We start from the raw sequence: 17,749 nt of genomic DNA, 5'->3' as shown, positions 1-17,749 counted from the left end.
TAGGAGCTGAGGCTATGAAGACGATTGCAGAACAAATGTTCTCCAACAAAAGTTAATTTATTTCTTACCAGACAGACTAAAGTCAGTACAGTATTGCTTTTAACATCAACATGTCCTAGGTTAAACTTAACAAATCCCAGTGCCGTGACTTGTGGTACGAAGATGTGCTTTGTTCTCCTGCCCCGATAAACTTGCTCCGGCAGAGCTTTTGTCACTGCAGTGCTCGGAGCAGTTGCTCCGCTTTCTGCTGCATTCTCATTCGGTTTCTTTCTCACATCATCTAATAACAATTTATGTGGTGTGATCACACCTTTTGCATATCAGGATTTCCAGAAGTAGGAAGAACAGAGACATTTAAAATATCAGGGTATCTAGGCAAGGACAGCTGGATAAATTTAATCCACACATTATAAACACGATGCTGGAAGTGTTAAAACCGCGTATCTCCTGAGCCACATAATACCAACATTTTGTATCAGTGAATAAATTACTTATAATCCATACAGATTAAGATGCAGATAAACATTAAGTATTAATAGCTGTCAAAAATGCAGAGGTAAACTAATAACTCTAAAATAGGACAATCAAATTTCAAACCAAACAAGTGAAAGAGTAACCTAAATTTCAGAACATTGTTCTGAACTTTCAGAACTCTTCCAATTTTAAAGTTAAGGTATTAAAAACAATACTCATTATTTCAGCTGCCGCACAGCCTTCTGAAGGATAATCCTGCATGCATGTCATATTTTCATTATGTTTAAATACTTTAAAACAAAGGTTCTTTTTTTTTACCAAGAGCATGCCCAAATGATTTGAAAACATTTACTAAATTGCATGGTTTCACAACAGCAATTTTGTCATACCAGTAATTTAGTAGAACCCGGTGCATCTCCTTTCACAAACTTACATTTTAAAATCTCAAATTCATAAATATTTATATTTTAAATATTTAATTTTACATGAATATCGGGTATTCTTAGCATTTCTTCCTCCTGTTTCCAGGTTTTAGTTCAATAAGGAAACCATTTTCACATCACAATCTTATCTGATACTGACCAGACACCCTGTTAAACTACAGTCTTTAAGAATCATTATTTTAAAACCTATTTCCTAAAGCAAAACTAAAAGAAGTTATCGGAAGAGTGGTACACCAAGGTTCACCTGCAGAAGTTTAATTAATTAACAGCCAAGATATTATTTGTGTGATTATTTTTTAAGTTAACAATCACCAGTTTGGGTATATAATATTCTGATGCTGCCTGTCATGTTAACAGTTTAAGTAGAACCCAAGAGCCCTTAAAGCAAATTCAACTTCTCATCAAGATACAGCTTTAAATATGAATATTAGTAGTTCAAACTTTACAATTAATTAAAAAGAATTAGTGTATCATCACTCACACATACACACTGCAGCGTGTACTTCCGCATGCAACTGGTATTTTGTTAGTGCTTGCTTACTTCAGCCCTCTGATTTAGGACGCTGCTGCTGTTTGTATTTTCACACACCTTTTCTTCAGGTTGCACCGTCTCCCGAAGAGCTTTCTCTGGATCTAGTTTTCCAGCTAACCATTTCGGTAAGGTCATTTGGAGCGCGCACCAGAGAGTTGTACGTGCTTTACGTGTCGCTACACTCATCTCTTTAATGGCCAGAGCAAGAGCAAACACATCTGCAGGGACGAAACGGCATTTTAATCTTTATTACACAGGTCATCAGCAAGCACTGCTGGGGATTAATTCACCCCTGCAGTGCTAAAACCAGCAAAACTTTTGACCCTTTTTAGTGCCTGATTTTGTGTCTGTCTCTTTATAAGGCTGTGAAAGTTGAATTCAAGAAAGTAGTAATTTTTAGGCCCTCATACAAAGAGGCATGTATATGGAATTTAAGTACTTATTTTGTTAAAGCTTCTACTTAACTGTCACCTATTCTCAGGAGCACCCAAGGCCTTATGGTCACCTCTGGGTTTGAAAGCATTCCCTGTACACACATACTAAAGGCATCTCGCCCCTTCCTGTACAAGCTCACTGCTGAACGTTCGCAGCAACCCCTCCACACCCATGAAGTGGATCCTTTGCCCATCTTGCCTAAGAAATCAGTAAGACAGGTGAAGGAATAGCGCATCCTTGCCATTTTATTACATCATACAGATCATGTTCTGCAAACATGTCAAACCCCACCACTTTATTTTAAAGAGTAAGGTGGTGCAGTGGTCCATTTATTCAACAGCAGTTACTTAATACATAGATAATGCTTTGATTTTAATTCCAGCCTGCGTGTGAAGAAAAAAATTCAATACCCTCTTCTGGGCACTGGAGTTTTCAGCCAGAACTTGCACATTGTTCTGGGGCAGGGGCACAGCCACTCCTCCTGGAGCTGGTTCACTCCACTGAACACTGGGCTGCGCCGAAAGCATGTATGTGCTTGCCTCCCTGGTCAAACACCTCCACAGGGTTTGGAAGCAGTGGAAGACTTTTAAGTCAAGGTCTGCTCTTCCAAGGACTCGTGCTCAGTAAGCGTGACTGCAGTTACTTTTCACTGCAAAAAGTTGGCACCTACCTTCACCAATATCCCTGGATTCACTGTTCCAGGTGAAGGCCCGCCTGTCTGACAGGACTGGGGGTGCCTCAGAAAAGGACAGAATGTAAAGGCCTAACCTTATCTCCTCACCTTCCCCTTTCACCAGCTCGTCTGGCTCTCACTCTCCAGACTGGCTCCTGTGAAACCCATTCTGAGACATCCCTCCCTCCTTCTGCACAGCCACCACTGATTCCTCTACAGCCACCACTGCTAAAGCAGCCGGGAGGAGTGGTACAGAAAACGGATTTAGGTAAGTGAAGAATCACCATGAAAATCCACTTGTCCAATACAAGTGTCAGCCATCCAAAGAATTTTAGGAGGTAGTGTTTGGAAGGATAATTCCAGAGAAATAAAGGACAGGATAGAGAGTGGGAGGATATGATTATCAGGTCTTTTATTTTCAAAATTCCAATTTCCACACCGAGCTCTGTGGAATCGAGAAGAGACAGCAGGAACGGTGTCATCTGGACTGCCTAGAAGCAGCTAGGGAAAAAGTGCCACTCACATAAACGTGCCTCTCAAAGCTCTAAGATATGGTTGGCATTTGGGTCAGAAGGGAAAATCCCAGAGTAATAAGGAAGAGTTGTTTTAAAGTCTTTGGCTGAATGCAGGGCCTGAGAGCTGCACATGTTAAAAAGGTCTTTTCTCCCCTCAGAAGATGATCTGTAACATCTATATCCTGAAAGATCTTGAAAACTAAACCTAGGTCAATCTCAAAGCAGAGGTATGGTCAGACAGCTCTGAAAGGCTTGTTCTGGGTGACAGATTGCACTCTGTAAAACCCTTTTTCTGATCATTGTGATTTCTTCCAGAACTTCATTATAAACAACTGCCAGATACCTTGTACAGTCCCACAACTTCAGTGTGTAACAGCAGAGTTTTTCAGACCCATGTTGTGCATGAATTCAACCGATATGAGGCAGTTCAGATCTATCTGCTTCTCACTGAAGTAAATCTATGTTGCAACTAAAGTGGGGGAGCTGGGAGAAAAGACGACCGTGGCTTACATGTGAATTTTCTTTAAATTGAACTTCCTGGAATAGAGGACAAAATAGACAGGCCCTGGCTAATAAGACAGATACTTAATATCAAAACCCATGGAGTAGCAAGGTGTTGTGGAAACAGGGCTGGGCCAGGGAAGATCTCTCTCCAAACAAAACTGTTAACAAGAAAGCTCTGCCAAAGAGGAGATGCACAGCTTCAGGCAACTGCCTGAAGGCTTTCCCAGACATGCAGCAAATAGAGTTACTACATTCAATAACCTGCAGTTTGAAAAATCCTCCCCAATGGCCACAACAGGTTAAACACATCTTGGAGACGGCCAGTGTGGAGGATGAGAGGTAGGCAAGGAAAGCGCAACCCTTCTAGCTGAGTAATCAGATCCCAGTGTGCAAAGCCCCACTTTCTGTTCTCAGAGCAGCTGGACCTGGGAGCAGATCCCGAGGTCTGGCAGCTACTCTTTCCCAGACAACTCGGTTCCAAAGAGCTCACTCATCTGGTTAAGAAGCAGCACCAAGGTAAAGCCAGCATCAATTATTTTCATTGGCTTCAACACCCCAAAAAACCCCCTTCATCCTAACAAGTCACAGAATCTTCAATCAAGGTAAAGAGAAACAAGAATGACAGTGAACAGGTGAACAGAAGTGCTATAGTGTATCTTTTGAAGTAAACTTGAGAATTACAGAACTGCATGATGGGACACCCCAAAGAAGTAAAATATTCCATCTAATTCAGTTGGAAAGAAAGGCAGAAGTGGAAAGAGGAGTCTCAGAAATGTAAGACAGCTTCCAACACAGAGCAGTAGGTCAGAGCATCACAGGAAGCAGGAATTTATTCGGACTCCTCAAAGAGAGAGCAATCTACCATTCTGCCTGTGCACTAGTGAAAGATTAAGCTGAACATCATGCATATTTTGGATACCATTAAGAATAAAAACATTCTGACCAATATATTTTTGTGTATCCATCCAAAATATTACTTGTATTTTATGTCAATCTACAACACAACATGCTTGAAGAGGAAACCCATTCATAATGCAAGGCTATTTTGCTCTCTGCTCAGATTCAGCATGGAGATAACAACGAAGTTCTACACAGAAACACAGGGTGACAGAGGTGATGGGAACAGGAATGTGAGGGACAGCAAGGAGAGGCAATAGTTTAATACCATCTCCAATTCCAAACTGCATTACAAAAAATCCCACCCCACTACCTTTTCATTACTTGTTAGTTTATTCACTGAATAAATGCACGCCAAACTCATCTAACCCATTTATCTCTAGAACCCAGTTTTAGTGTCCTCTCAAACCTGTCATCTAAATCCCATACGGTCTGCCTTTCTCAAAACTCCAGACACTGAAAAATAAATTAAAACTTTAATACAGAACTGCTCACAATTTTTTTATGTAGACTTGTAATATGTGTAGAATTTTTCAGCTATCTTATGAAAAATATGTAAGCATAGTTTATACCTCTGTCATCTTGGCATCTGGGAGCTCCTTGCCTCTGTCGATTTGAAGCATTTACGATTTCATCTTTTCTACGTGACTGCACTACACGAATTACCTCCAGATGTTTATCAAGAGCAGTAGAAATGTTAGCATGAAGGGGAGAACTGCGAAGGCGCTCCATTTTTCCCAGTAAAGTCACAACCTAATGAACATTTTACATGTTACAGGAGTTCAAACTATACTCATCTACACTTACATGAAAATTAACTAGATCAAGAAGAACAGATTAATGATAACCATTATTTGCTTTTAAGAACAGTTCATAAAGCTATAGTTGAAGTAGTTTTAATTCTTACCTAAGATTTCTTCTTCTCCAAAACTGAAGCTCTAGAATACCTGGATGTGCACAGCACAACAGCAAAGCTGAAATACCTAAATATCAGGACACCCAGCTTACTAGTTAATAATAGATATATACAACTTTGAGACAACCATGTAAGAAGAGGTGGTTCAGTGACAACGTGCATTCCTCTGAATCAAGACAACTATGGTCCTCCCTTCTATCAGCACTGCTGCAATTACCTGGGTGAAGAACAATCCCACAAAGACTGGCCAGTCGTCACCCAGATGATCTCCCTGTGCTGCGCCAGCGTGCGGGAGCAGCAGCCTCAGCTTGGATTGGCTACAGCCGCTGTGGAACCACAAGTGTAGGCTGACACTCAGGATGGATACTCAACACTAGAGGAGCTCTTTCAGAGAATATGGAGCACAAGCATTCAGAAATAACTTACTTTAGTAAAATGAAAAGCTGCATCTTTGTTGTCTTGTTTATCTTACAAAAGCCACATTAGTCAGAATTTCCCCTTGGCAAGCGATTCCTCAACCATGGTTCTCAGACCACTGCAGAACCTGGTTACTGGTCTGCAGAAAGAGAGAAAACTAAAAATTCCAGAATTGTAATGTTCATTTGGCAATGGCTAAACTTGATGACTTATAAAGAAGCCCGCTGATTAATGGCCACCCACAGTTAAAGATAAGAATCAGAGGATCTGGGAGCACAGCGTGAAGCAAAGTTCTTGATGTTTCCTTGCAACAGAACGACAATAGGCTTCCCTGGGAAAAGGACTGGCATGGAGTTTTTAAAACGTAAGAAAGGATGGCTAACAAAGGCATCTGAACCAGGACAATTTGCCCAACCTGCCCCAAGTATCCTCAGAGCAGGCTGTTGGCCAAAACGGGTATTTTGGTAGCAGCACCCACATCAGCAGAACAGAGCAGCCAGCCCTTGCCAAGGGCTCAGGAGAGAGCACTCAGGCAGGAGCAAGCTCCCACTGCCAAACTTGTCCTGCTCTCCCTTAAATCCAGCAAAAGCTTAGCGATGGAGGGGAAACACAGGCAGAAATAAACCGCACAAGTTACTGTGACAGCAGCAACAATCAATAAACACAAAAAGTGACATTTCACATTTGTAAGGAAGCTGAGAATTAAAAAAAAAAAAATGAAGGGAGAATTTCACACTAACAGCTGAGGAATCAATCACTTGGATAGTAAACTAAAGCAGGTAATATTGTTCAAAAACCACTAAATTTGTTTCTGAAGAAAAAGCCAGACTTTAAGGAGTGGCATAGTAGGATTATGTAAGCAAGTGAAATAAAGTAAGATGAACCTGACAAGTCATTTCCCAGTCTTAATAGTATTGTCCACATCCACAAAAGGATTTACTTTCTGAAGACCTGGTTTTCATGTACCACAACCTCAGTCAGTGGGATCCACAGCTGATAGTTAAATGCCTACGTTCTTTGTACTGAGCCTGGGAGAAGTGCCAGGTGTCTAAAAGCAAAATCCACAAAAGTCAGCAAAGCTGGGCTGCCCCAGCAACCCAACAGGAAACACTGAAGGCTCAAATGCCTGCCTTCCCATCCCCTCAGGTTTTTCAGAAGTTCATCCTGCCCTCCCAAGAGACGCTTCCTGCCTCAAGACAGAGGCATTAACTAAACCTGCCCTTCTCTCGCAAAGCACCTTTTGACTGTCACAGGGCTTGCCAAGTAATTCAGATCCTTCGCTGGGAAGAGCAGCGAGCCATCAGCTGAGTCTGACTGCTGGAGTGGCAGGGTCGCAGCCAAACAGCCAGCAGAGCCGTGGACCATGCAGCCAAGAAATAAGCATACACTGCGGGGTAAGGATGGATGTTTCGGGCCCAGTTTTGATGACTGTTCTTCATAAAACACTGTATTTGGAGCAGGAACTACAATGTTTTTTGCAGCCCATACACATACCCTCACTACTAGAAGTAAGTCCCTATTTCCCCTCTCTGACAAAAATCATTATCAGTCCAGAACAGAAGAGCTTCAACAGGATGAGCTGAACGTTCAGCCTCAGAGTACCCCACAGTGGGGTGACTATGGCATTCTCCAGTTACAAGAGAGCTGTGGATTTACATCTCCCTGGATGCAAGGGAGATGAGATACAGTCTGTAGGGAGGAGATCCTGGTTTAAAGTTTGTGCTGTGACTGTTAAGTGTTTTAATAGCTACTGATGACATAGTGAAGGAAGCTACTGTCAACTCTCCATCAGCTATGCTTTGTTCTGGAACTGAAAGCAACCGCAAGTGGAAGTCTCAAATGAGAAAACCGAAGTAGAGTACATGACTACCAAGAAGATTTAACAAGGTGCTCCACACTACAAAGAGTTAATCCCAGATTAATCCAGCTCAACTTCCACTTGAACCTTTGTACCAGTGTTTATGGTACAAAAATTCTGGACCAGTTGGCCACCACTAAGCTTTTTGATGTTAGAATCCATGTTCAACAGCTCCTCTGTGCTTTTGAGCATCCTTAAAACCACTTTTCAGTGGCTATCTAGCAAGTGTTGAGGTTCTATACCCTGAAGTTTGGTTCCTCAAATGGCTGAAGAAGATTAAGTCCTTTTTTTAGATGCAGTTTTAAAGTACTAGCACAAGAACAGGCAAGCCTTCTGAAAGAAGAAACTTCCCAAGACTGTTCTTTTAAGGTTCATAGAAGAGTAGCTTAAAAAGCATACACTAAGCCTACCATCTTTCACTATACTATTTACTCTGTTGTTTGAACAAAACGAGGCAGTTGCACAAGACAGATTTCAGCGGGCACTAAGCAGACATGGCTCCATGGCTTGTTTCACCTGGGCAAGACTGGTAAGAAAGGCTGCTTCTTACCACTGCTGCCGTGGGAGCGGCTGAGCAGAGCAGCACTGGTTCCTCCAAGAACCAGTATTTCTCAGACAGCTGCTGCTTTGATCCCATGTCCCCTCGGAGGGGCAGGCTTTGGTTCTGTGCTTTCAGCCCACATTTCTCCTCCTTCCGCAGCGGGAGTATCCTGGCTCTGGCCTCTCAGCCTGTGAAGAGCCAGATCAGACCCTCGCTATTCTGCTGGCAGCTCAGATCAGCTCTGCCTGTGCTTGCTTCCTCCTTCTAGTCTCCCTTGCAGAATTCGCTGCAGGCTGCTGCCTCACAAAGCAGCATGACACTGCACACTGGCACCATCATTTGGCCAGAGAGCCACAGGCAGCTCAAAAGCCACCAGTCATGCTTGTCCTACAGGTTTGGCTTAAACAGCAAACTAGTAACATAGAAATTCACGTCGAAGTTGCGTCAAACAACCATTCATTAAAAAAAAAAAATACAAGACTCTCAAGCAAATATATATCAAAGTCTTGCAAACATAAAGTAAAACTTGCTTTTTCCCCCCCACAAATACCTCCTCTAATGCAGTATCTACAGTAAACACTTCTCTGCGAAGCTGCTCAAAACACAAGAGCTCAAAATGCAGGCACATCTTAGAGCTGTGCAAGCAGTTCAGCTAGATGACTGGTTTCTGGCATCTCACACACGCTCTTGTACTAGAAACCACATTCTGCTGGCATGTACGGATGTAAACGTGAGAACGTGAGCCTCAGCCACTCAGCGGGTTCCCTGGTAACAGCAGCAGTGAACCTGGAGCTGTAGAAATTCTACCAGGACTGCTTAAATATTATTCCCTGCCTAACATTTAAGAACAAAGCTATTTTGGTAAAAGCTGCTCTGATCATCTTACAAGTCTTTTACCATGCTTTAAGTTCTGTGTGTTAAGTCCAATAGATTTTTTTTTTTTTTTTTTTTTAGTCCTAAAACTCACTCTGGCTTGTTCACGTAGCTGATCCACAATTAAGCGATCAACTCTTGATGGGTTTGATGTCAGCCTTGGAATCGGAGTGTTGTTAGCACTGGAAACCTTTTTCCCTTGAAAATTCTTAGCAAGAGCTGACTCAGTCTGCAGGAAAACAAAAGAATAATTCCCTAAGAATGTAAGCTGCAAAGTGTGGTTTATTACAGGAACAAGAAAAAATATCAGATATAAAATTTCTTTCCCTTAGGGTTTTGGATTTTTTTAAAAGAAGATAATGAGGATTGAGGCATTTGGGATTTAACCATTTGACAAGACAAGCGCCTATTTTAAGTGAACAACCACTTTACTCAAAGCAGTTCAACTAAAGTAATTATGCCAACATAATGTGTTTTAGAAATGCTATGTCTTCTCACACTCTGACTACAGTCTATACTAATTTTGCCTGTAAATAAAATGGAGGCAAGTCAGAATTACAAGACAAAGAAAAATGAGCAAACAGATGTGGACCTCACCCACAAAATTAAAATAAAATTAAGTCAGTAATTAACCTAAATTTTGTACAGATTAGACAAACTACAGAAAGCTTTTTTTTTTATTTTGTTAGAATGAAATCATGTTTTATTTTGCCGTCAGAAAATTACTTTGAAACCTGGCTGCAAGATTTCAAATTTCCATCGCTCACCTCACTGTTATGTCAACCTGGCATACCTGTAACAATATACAGCTAACTAGATCTGTTTTAAAATTACATTTCTTAGATTCTTTCGTGGTGGTCCACATAAAGCTGCAGTCTAATTTTCTCTACACCCCACCTCCACATTTCAGCATCTGTCAGCTCTTTCTCTTTTGCACTTTTCTATACAAGCCTAGTCACCAGTCTCCCCTCTTCAAGTCAAGCTCATTCTCCCCCTAACCCCATGACTCAAAGCGGCTTTTGTCAGGAAACACTCTGGCAACACTCTGTGTGCTACATCCCCCACAATTCAGTTTCCTTTGGTGGTGTGGCACAGCGGAGCTTCCCAGGTGCAGCTCTCAGCTGAATGTCCTGGTCTCACCATTCAAGGGCAACGTTCGGTCAAGCTTCCCTCTCAGGAAGTCACCGCTTCAGGTCATTTTTGAATTTCAATACCAATTAAACTGGTAAAATTATGACAGCTTTTACATTCAACAAGGGTAACCTGAAGCACTTCCACTGATGACCAAAAAGGGCAATTGCTTTGAGTAGGGCTTCATAGAGAACCACCTGAATCTTTTAGTTGGAACTATTTTAATATTACCCTTGCCTCTGTTTCTGGGGGAGGAAAGCACCCCTTCATCTTAGGTTTAAAACCTCAGGGAAACAAGAGGAGAGAGTAACTCATTAAAAGAATTAAAAGCACAGGGCCTAAGAATTTTAATTGATTCTTGAAAGGATTAAAGTTTAGTCCCAGTTCAACATATAATCAGTGAATTTGCTTTCAAAATTTCCGGAAGCATTGAATTTACTTTGTTAAAAAAACAAGTGTGTAACATGGTTTTGTCCGTCAAACAACACACAAGACTGAATAAGTTGCTGAATTCCTGCTTTAAGTGCAACATTCAATATAACGTTACGCTCCCAACTGGGCTACAAACCTTCAAAACTTGTTTTCAGTCTAAGTAGACAGGGAAGCAAACTCTTTTAACTCTGATGTCCCATTAAGCATTTCAACCCATAACTACCTGGTCTGAGTAGGATGATCTCTAAATCAAATCGGTGATATAGCATTTTTTTTTTTTACCTTCTTTCTTTCTTTCTCCAAAGCTCTCCACTGCTCATAACATTCTTCTAGTCTAACATGAAGTTCACTGGCAGGCCCACTGCGGGTTTTAACTCGCCTCTGAAATCCAAATGCTGGTGCAAAACCAGAAAAAGAACTGTCACCATATATCTTATCATTAAAATAAGGGTAGAAGCGTTTTAAATCATCACGGGAGAACAAGTCATGAGACTCCATCAGAGGGACACAGGAACGGCCAGCTAGGCGAGCTGATCTCAAGGGGAATGCGCTTGAACCAAGCTGCTGATTGTGTCTAAAGTCGCCCATCACGAAACTGTTGGAATAGCTTGGAGCCTGCAGGCAAGTCACAGGATTGATGGTGTTACTGTCTCTGTTCCCCTGCCTGAGACTAAACTGACCCTGAGACTCCATTAAATCTTGGTACACGTTCTGCAACAAGCCCTCTGCGTGTATTTGTCCTTCTGGATCATAATGCTCACTCTGTGGCTTCACGTGTAAACAGTGCTTGTTCATATTTTCAATGATCCCAAATTGCTGAGCGGAGTAATTGTCACAGAATCCATTTGGCTGCTTTAATTTCTTTTCACCTAAATACTCAATGAGATTCTCTTCTCCACTCCTAACTAGTGCTTCCATGCAAGCAGCAGACCGAGCTCGTTCTGCAGCGTTGTAACCAAAATCAAGACTTGAAAAAAATGAAGGATTATCTTGACAGTACTTGTGAAATAAATTACTATTTAAAGGTAAATTTGAAGATGATTGAAGAAAATCATTAGAATTACTAGAACCTTTTGGAAAGGCAGGTAAATGATTATTCAGCTTCAACAAAGGACTTGGATTCTGAAATGGGACAGAAGCAGCAGTTTTAGTTTGAATGTTCATCCAAGCTGGCCTTACATTAGCACCTGCTGAAGGGTTTGCTGCATTTGGTAACAATGGAAGTGATTTACAGAATTCAGAATTCTGAAGATCAGACTTGGAAAACTGCTGCTTTTCTACACCATTTGCATAGTCGCTATTTCCTGGACAAGCTGCAAAAGATTTTAGTCCATACTCAAATTTTTGCCCCAAATCAGTGCAGAATGAAGCTTCATTTGCAAATTGTTTTTCTGATAGAAATCCTACAGCCTTAGGAAATGTAAAGTTTTGCTGATCTGAAATTCTATCCTCTGTTTTTTTCTGAGTTCCTGATTTAACTTGTAATAATTTACTATAGGGTTCTGCGTCCAGAGATGGTGCATCAGTGGTTCCATTTACTAACTTATTTTCTTGTAGGCTACAGTTGGTGCTCTTGTTAGGCTTTGCTTTACTAGCATGAGCATGTTCAGTTAATCTACTATAATCTGTGTTTTCATTATATCTGTGAAACTGCGGAAGAAATGTTTCTGCCCGCTTTTGGTGCCACTGCGTGTCTGCTCCTTTGAGACACACCTTCTCCCTTCTGTAAGAATAAGCATCGCCTCCTGAGTCTTTGAATACTTCTGAATACCCAAATGGGGGTGTAAAGGTATTTTTTATGCATGGATAGTTCTGATACATGGGTATTGTCTTCATATTCTCATTAGTCTGCATGTTGTAACAGTTGGCATGATCATTCCTAGAAGGGTATAAACACTGCTCTTCAAGGTCTATGTCGGTAAACCCACGATAGCATTCATCTACTTTTTGCTGTGATGGAAGATTACTACTTTGCAAGTATTGTTTTTCAGCAGCTGATACAGATTCACCACTATAAAAACCCTGTTGTGAAACAGCTCCCACAGCTGGTCTTTTAGTTTCTGGCCACAGGTCATGGTGGTCTATGATTCTGCTTGCGTTCATGGGCCATACTGACTTCAAGTTGGAAGGGCAACTCCTTAAAAAACAAGAAATGCATGGTTAGATTATTATTTGTGGTGCTCCTCTTCAATTCTCAATGCAGAAAAAGATTTAAGAACCCAATTCTTCCCTAATCATTTCTCGCCATCGATTCAAAGATGTCTTACTCCAACTTCTAACCACTACTGTTATCATTGCATCTTCTTAACTAGATGAGAAAATGGATTCTGTTTTGTCTAAACCCACCCATATACCTTCAGAGCTATGTACAATGCCCACAAGCTGCAGCTGATGTGTACATACCAAATTATGGTCTGTTAATTCTGCCAAGAGATTCATTATCTGTCACCACCAAAATACTCCTGGTTAAGCAACAAGTTAAGATAACCATACTTCTCAAACTACCCACAACCTTTCAAAGCCATGTCCTAGCACTCCAGACAAAATGCTTCTCTGTATCATCTTGTTTATTGCTTCAGAATCGCCTGTGTTTTACACTGCTTCCTGCAGGTAAATCAAGAATAAGCATCTCAGCACATTTCCTTTCCTTCCACTGATTACCATGAATTAACTCAGGACAATCAATCACTGACTGTCAAGGAAGACTGTAAACACATTAAGTAAACAATGGAATTGTGCCTGGAAGTCATTACAGTCACTGCCAAATTAGGCAGTACTGAAAACAGAAATCCAGTCTTCACTGTGAAGCAAAGGAGTTAGTAAGCTCCCTCTTGATCAAGACTGACTGTCTCAAGTTTTCCCTCACTTCAGCCACATAACTCAGCACATATACAGAAATCACTGGAATTGTTTGGGAAGACAGAAAAGTAGTGCCTGGCTTGAGAACCTTGGGAACTGGGTTCCCTGTCTTATCCCTTGGAATCCTTCTGTGTCAAGTTATTATGACTATCTAATCAGTTCTTCTAGTGCCAGAATACAGGCATAACAAATCTGACATTTAGATACGCAAATATTGCTTAGGTAGCACTCACATCAAGAAGCATTTATTTTGCGTGGAATTCTTCTTTCCTGCCAGTTCAGGAAAGTGTGAAAGAGTATGACTTCATGTTTTGTGTATTACTTCTGTGAATTTAATTAAGAAAGAAACCTAAGGTCTGAATTCAATCTTGATCTAAAAAAAAGTTATGCCAAGGCATCTATTAAAGGAGATCTATTTGAATACAGCAGTTCCACAATGCTTGTTAAGGACTAATTTTAAAAATGCCAATTAAAAAGTTCTGCAAATACCAGAAAGCCAAAAGCTACCGTGTACTCTGAATACCTAGATAAAAGCTTTGAAGTATCACAAGCAAAATATTAGAAGATTAGGGGAAAGGAAGGGAAACCGTAAAGAGCATGAGCACTTGCCAGCAGCAGACACAGAGATGACTAACAGAACACAGATACTGAGATCAGCGAGGGAAGTTTTCGTCAGAGGAAGAGAACACCAGCAGTGCTTGCATGGCAACACACTCACCCCTCCGCACAATATGGCTGTGGTTTATCTTGCTCTTCCAAGATGTTAGACACAAGTCCATATAAATCTGTTTCACTGCCATAATCATTCCATTCAGGCTGAATCCTGAAATTGAATTGCATATTAATGAAAACAATTACTTCATTCAAAATATTTCACAAGTTAAACAAAAAAATATAATGAATTTACTCCATTAACACACACATTCTCTCTCTGTCAAAGACAACTACCTGGATTTCATATTAATGTGAGAAGCAGCAGGCTGCTTAGTATCATCTCCATATGTAGACCATGGTGTATATAAAAGGGAGGAGTCCACAGGTGCAGAGTACTGTGATGTTGAAAGGGCAGAACTGTAGGTCTGAGGTAGCTCTACATTTTCTTCATTCTGCAATTTACGTACAATAAAAGCATTGATTTTAATATTAAACACATCAAATTGCCATTTCATCATTCTGTGTGGTTGTAACTGAGTTCCCTCTTGGAGTAACCAGAGCATGAGAAGCAAGCAACCCACACACTTTTGACATGATGCTACAGGTTACGTCTGGTGACTACTGCCCAGCGCACAGGAGTAAAAATTTCAGACCATGTCAGACTAAACGTCTACACCAGTTTCTAACAGATGATCACTGACAGGCATCAGGAGGCATCCCCTTCCTCCCAATCATAACAAGCTTTTTGAACTACTGAAGAAAACTTAGAGCCAGCTCTTTCCCAGAGGAAAGACCTTCTACCCATTTTAAGTGAAAAGAAGCAATTGTTTGTTTGGTTTAAACATGATATGCTTTCTCAGCTCTTAGTAATTGAAAAAATTAATGGTGTTTTCACAGAGTTAAATGTTAAAGATACATGATATAGTCCTTTATGGAGCAAGTAGTCTAGCAGCTACAGAAAGCAACACGCAAAACCAGGTTTTATTCCCAGTAAAGCTTTATGCCTAACTATGGACAGGTATCTCTACTTCATGTCTCAGTTCCCCATGTCTGTAAAGCACTTCTGTAAGAAAAAAAAAAAAAAAAAAAAGCACCCAGTTGCTAGACTGAAGGACATGGAAGAACAAAGCCACAAAAGTCCTGGATATAGCAAGTAATAGGTCTATTCTTGAAGGTACTGGGAATGAGTTCACATTTGAGTCTTTTACCTCAGTGAAAGTTTATGGCTATGAAAAGAAAAATTGAAAAGAGAGAACCGATGCACTAAACTGACATGGCATTTTCTACTGGTCAGACTAAGAACTCCGCTGCTCAACAGGCTGGTTTGTACAAATGCTTGGACTCTACATCTGCCCAGTTTTCCTAAAAATAGTCATTTGCTCCTCACTTTGTCTACAATTATTTATGCTAACAGAAAAACAAAGAACACAGTGAAATACTATTTTACTAAACACCATATACTGCTTTGTCTGTGACTGTATTAAAAAAAGTCACTGTCCTTTATCATGAACATTACAACAATGGAGATTTATTATGAATAAATCAAACATGGTGATTTATGTTCATCACTGTAAGCACCTGTATTATAAATACTTTTTGACTATTTTGTTTACATGCAACCCAAACTCTTACACAGATATAAAAAAATTAATTTATAATCTACCGAACCTGTGATTTGTAGCAACCATACAGTGAGCCAGAGCCTGTCATTATGCTACTGAATACGTCAGTCAGCCTCCCGCCAGCTTCTGCGTTACTCCAGCAGCGACTGCCACCTCTGAACGCAACTTTAGGCTATACAAGACAAAGAAAAAAAGTGGCAAAATGACATAATTACACATAGACCTGAGAGTTGTAGATTTTCGACCAACATTAACTTCTTTAACACTTCAATTTACCCATGGATTCTGCTCCATCTGAGTTCTCAAGGAGTAAGTTCTACCTATTGACACCAGAACACTTTCATATTTACCCTTGGAGAAAAGCTTAAGCCAACAAACCACAAGAAATTCACAAGGTGTTTAGAGGCAGAGGAGGTGCAGATTAAGAGGAAACATACGCTCTCTCCTTTTACACTAGCTGAGTTTCTGAAGGGCTGAACCACCACAGAACATCAACTGCAGAAGTAGAATTATTCTCTCTCTCACCAAGACCAGCAGTCATTTAGCCTTCCGTGCATTGCTAGGTATCTCCAGCCCTTTCATCACTGTTCCTGTTGCATCACTTACGTTACACAAATGCATGTATGTGCATTTTCATATTTCAGGAGCTAGAATTTTGCTATAATTCACACACTGGGAGCTACGGTAGAAACCTGCCCCATTCTGTAACAACTTCCACCTAAGAAACACCCTTCTCCTCATCATCAACCTGGAAGTGCTCAGAGGTAGCTGACCAGTGGGAACAAGGAATGAAAACAAAACAAAAAGTTAGGCGTCTTTTCTTCCCTTCTCTAGAAGGTGAGGTACATAAGGAAGAGTTATAGTTAAAAGAAAACTAGCTAAAACCCCCTTTTGCTCACAAATAAAAAAGGGATATTATTTATATAATATTTAAAATATTACCATAGCAGCTCATTTGAAATGTTTATTAAATTCAGAAAAAGTTCAAGTTTTACAGGACTAGCATTCTGAAAGTATTCTGAGTAAGCACTTCTCTCTAAAAATATGTTCTATAGCTACCTGAGGATGAAAACAGACTCAACATCTAACATACACAGCACGACTTCCCTTCTAGTTTACGCCGCTGTTACACCAACGTATTAACAGTTTTTCTCAGGCACACTTTACAAATAAGTGAACACGCAAAGCCAGAATTAGTGTGGAGCACATCTCCATTTCTTATGCTAATTATGCCATATTTTCTCCTTAGTTATCTCTTCGTTCAGTAAGGATGCTTCGCAGTTACATGATTTGTGATCTCAAAGACGGAAGAAATGTATAGTGAGCTGGTACAGATTTGCGCCACCCCATGCACCTCCCAAACCACACTCTTTTTTTTTTTTTTTTTTCCCAAACGGAACTTTTTCAGTACACGGAAAAGGGTTTTTCCGACCCTTTCAAGCCAGGTCCCACAGCAGCCGTTACAACGAGCCAAGCCCAAGTCTCGACGGCCCCACAGGCGAGAGCGCCGGCGCGCTGAGGAGAGCCGGGCCTGACACGCACCGCGGGCCCACCGCCTCGCCCAACCCCAGCCCTGCTCGGTCACCGGCGCCCGGGCGAAGCCGCGTAACAGTTCCCGCCGACCGCTGGGTTTATGGCGGGATGAGCGGGAGCGGCGGGAGCGCCCTGCCCGCCCGCCCCTCACCTCCATGGGCACCGCCAGGACGCGGGGCGGGGCGGTTACCCGCAGCCCGCGCTGCCGCCGCTGCTGCGCGCGGCCATGTCGGGCAGCCGCCTCAGGGGCCCAGCGGCCGTCGGCCTCGCGCCAGGCCAACCGCCCCCCCCGCGCTCCCGAAGGGGATTGGCCAACCCCTGGGAGGCTCGACTAATGAGGAGCCGCTCGACTCCCTCGTGCCCCCCCCCCGCGCCGCGTGACCCTCCCCGCGCTCCACGCGGCTGCCGGGCGTCGAGAGCCCGTCCGCCGGCCTCACGGC

The 17,749-nt window shown here is 41.7% G+C and overlaps 1 protein-coding gene across 1 annotated transcript; it reads right to left on the bottom strand.

Annotated features, from left to right (window-relative positions):
- Positions 1-1,039: 1,039 nt before the first annotated feature.
- Positions 1,040-15,879, bottom strand: MEIOC (meiosis specific with coiled-coil domain). Its single transcript, XM_032996544.2, has 7 exons — positions 15,823-15,879; positions 14,449-14,606; positions 14,219-14,323; positions 10,924-12,778; positions 9,173-9,307; positions 5,046-5,226; positions 1,040-1,667 (listed from the first exon to the last, which is right to left on the bottom strand). Exons 1-7 carry the CDS (start codon positions 15,862-15,864, stop codon positions 1,444-1,446), a joined length of 2,700 nt encoding a protein of 899 aa, XP_032852435.2. The 5' UTR covers positions 15,865-15,879; the 3' UTR covers positions 1,040-1,443.
- Between the last annotated feature and the right edge of the window lie 1,870 nt (positions 15,880-17,749).

Source organism: Tyto alba, unplaced genomic scaffold, assembly GCF_018691265.1.
Source record: "Tyto alba isolate M040663 unplaced genomic scaffold, T.alba_DEE_v4.0 Super-Scaffold_12, whole genome shotgun sequence".
Lineage (NCBI taxonomy): Eukaryota > Metazoa > Chordata > Aves > Strigiformes > Tytonidae > Tyto > Tyto alba.
The sequence above is the reverse complement of the archived record's forward strand: the minus strand, read 5'-3'. Positions and strand labels throughout refer to the sequence as shown.

What these genes read in the sequence shown, in the direction of transcription:
- MEIOC (XM_032996544.2), bottom strand. Translation starts at nt 15,864, where the DNA reads ATGACAGGCTCTGGCTCACTGTATGGTTGCTACAAATCACAG. An exon ending in CACATTAATATGAAATCCAG is followed by an intron (nt 14,324 to 14,448) that starts GTAGTTGTCTTT and finishes ATTCAATTTCAG; the next exon opens with GATTCAGCCTGAATGGAATG. An exon ending in TGGAGAAAGAAAGAAAGAAG is followed by an intron (nt 9,308 to 10,923) that starts GTAAAAAAAAAA and finishes GTTTTCCTGCAG; the next exon opens with ACTGAGTCAGCTCTTGCTAA.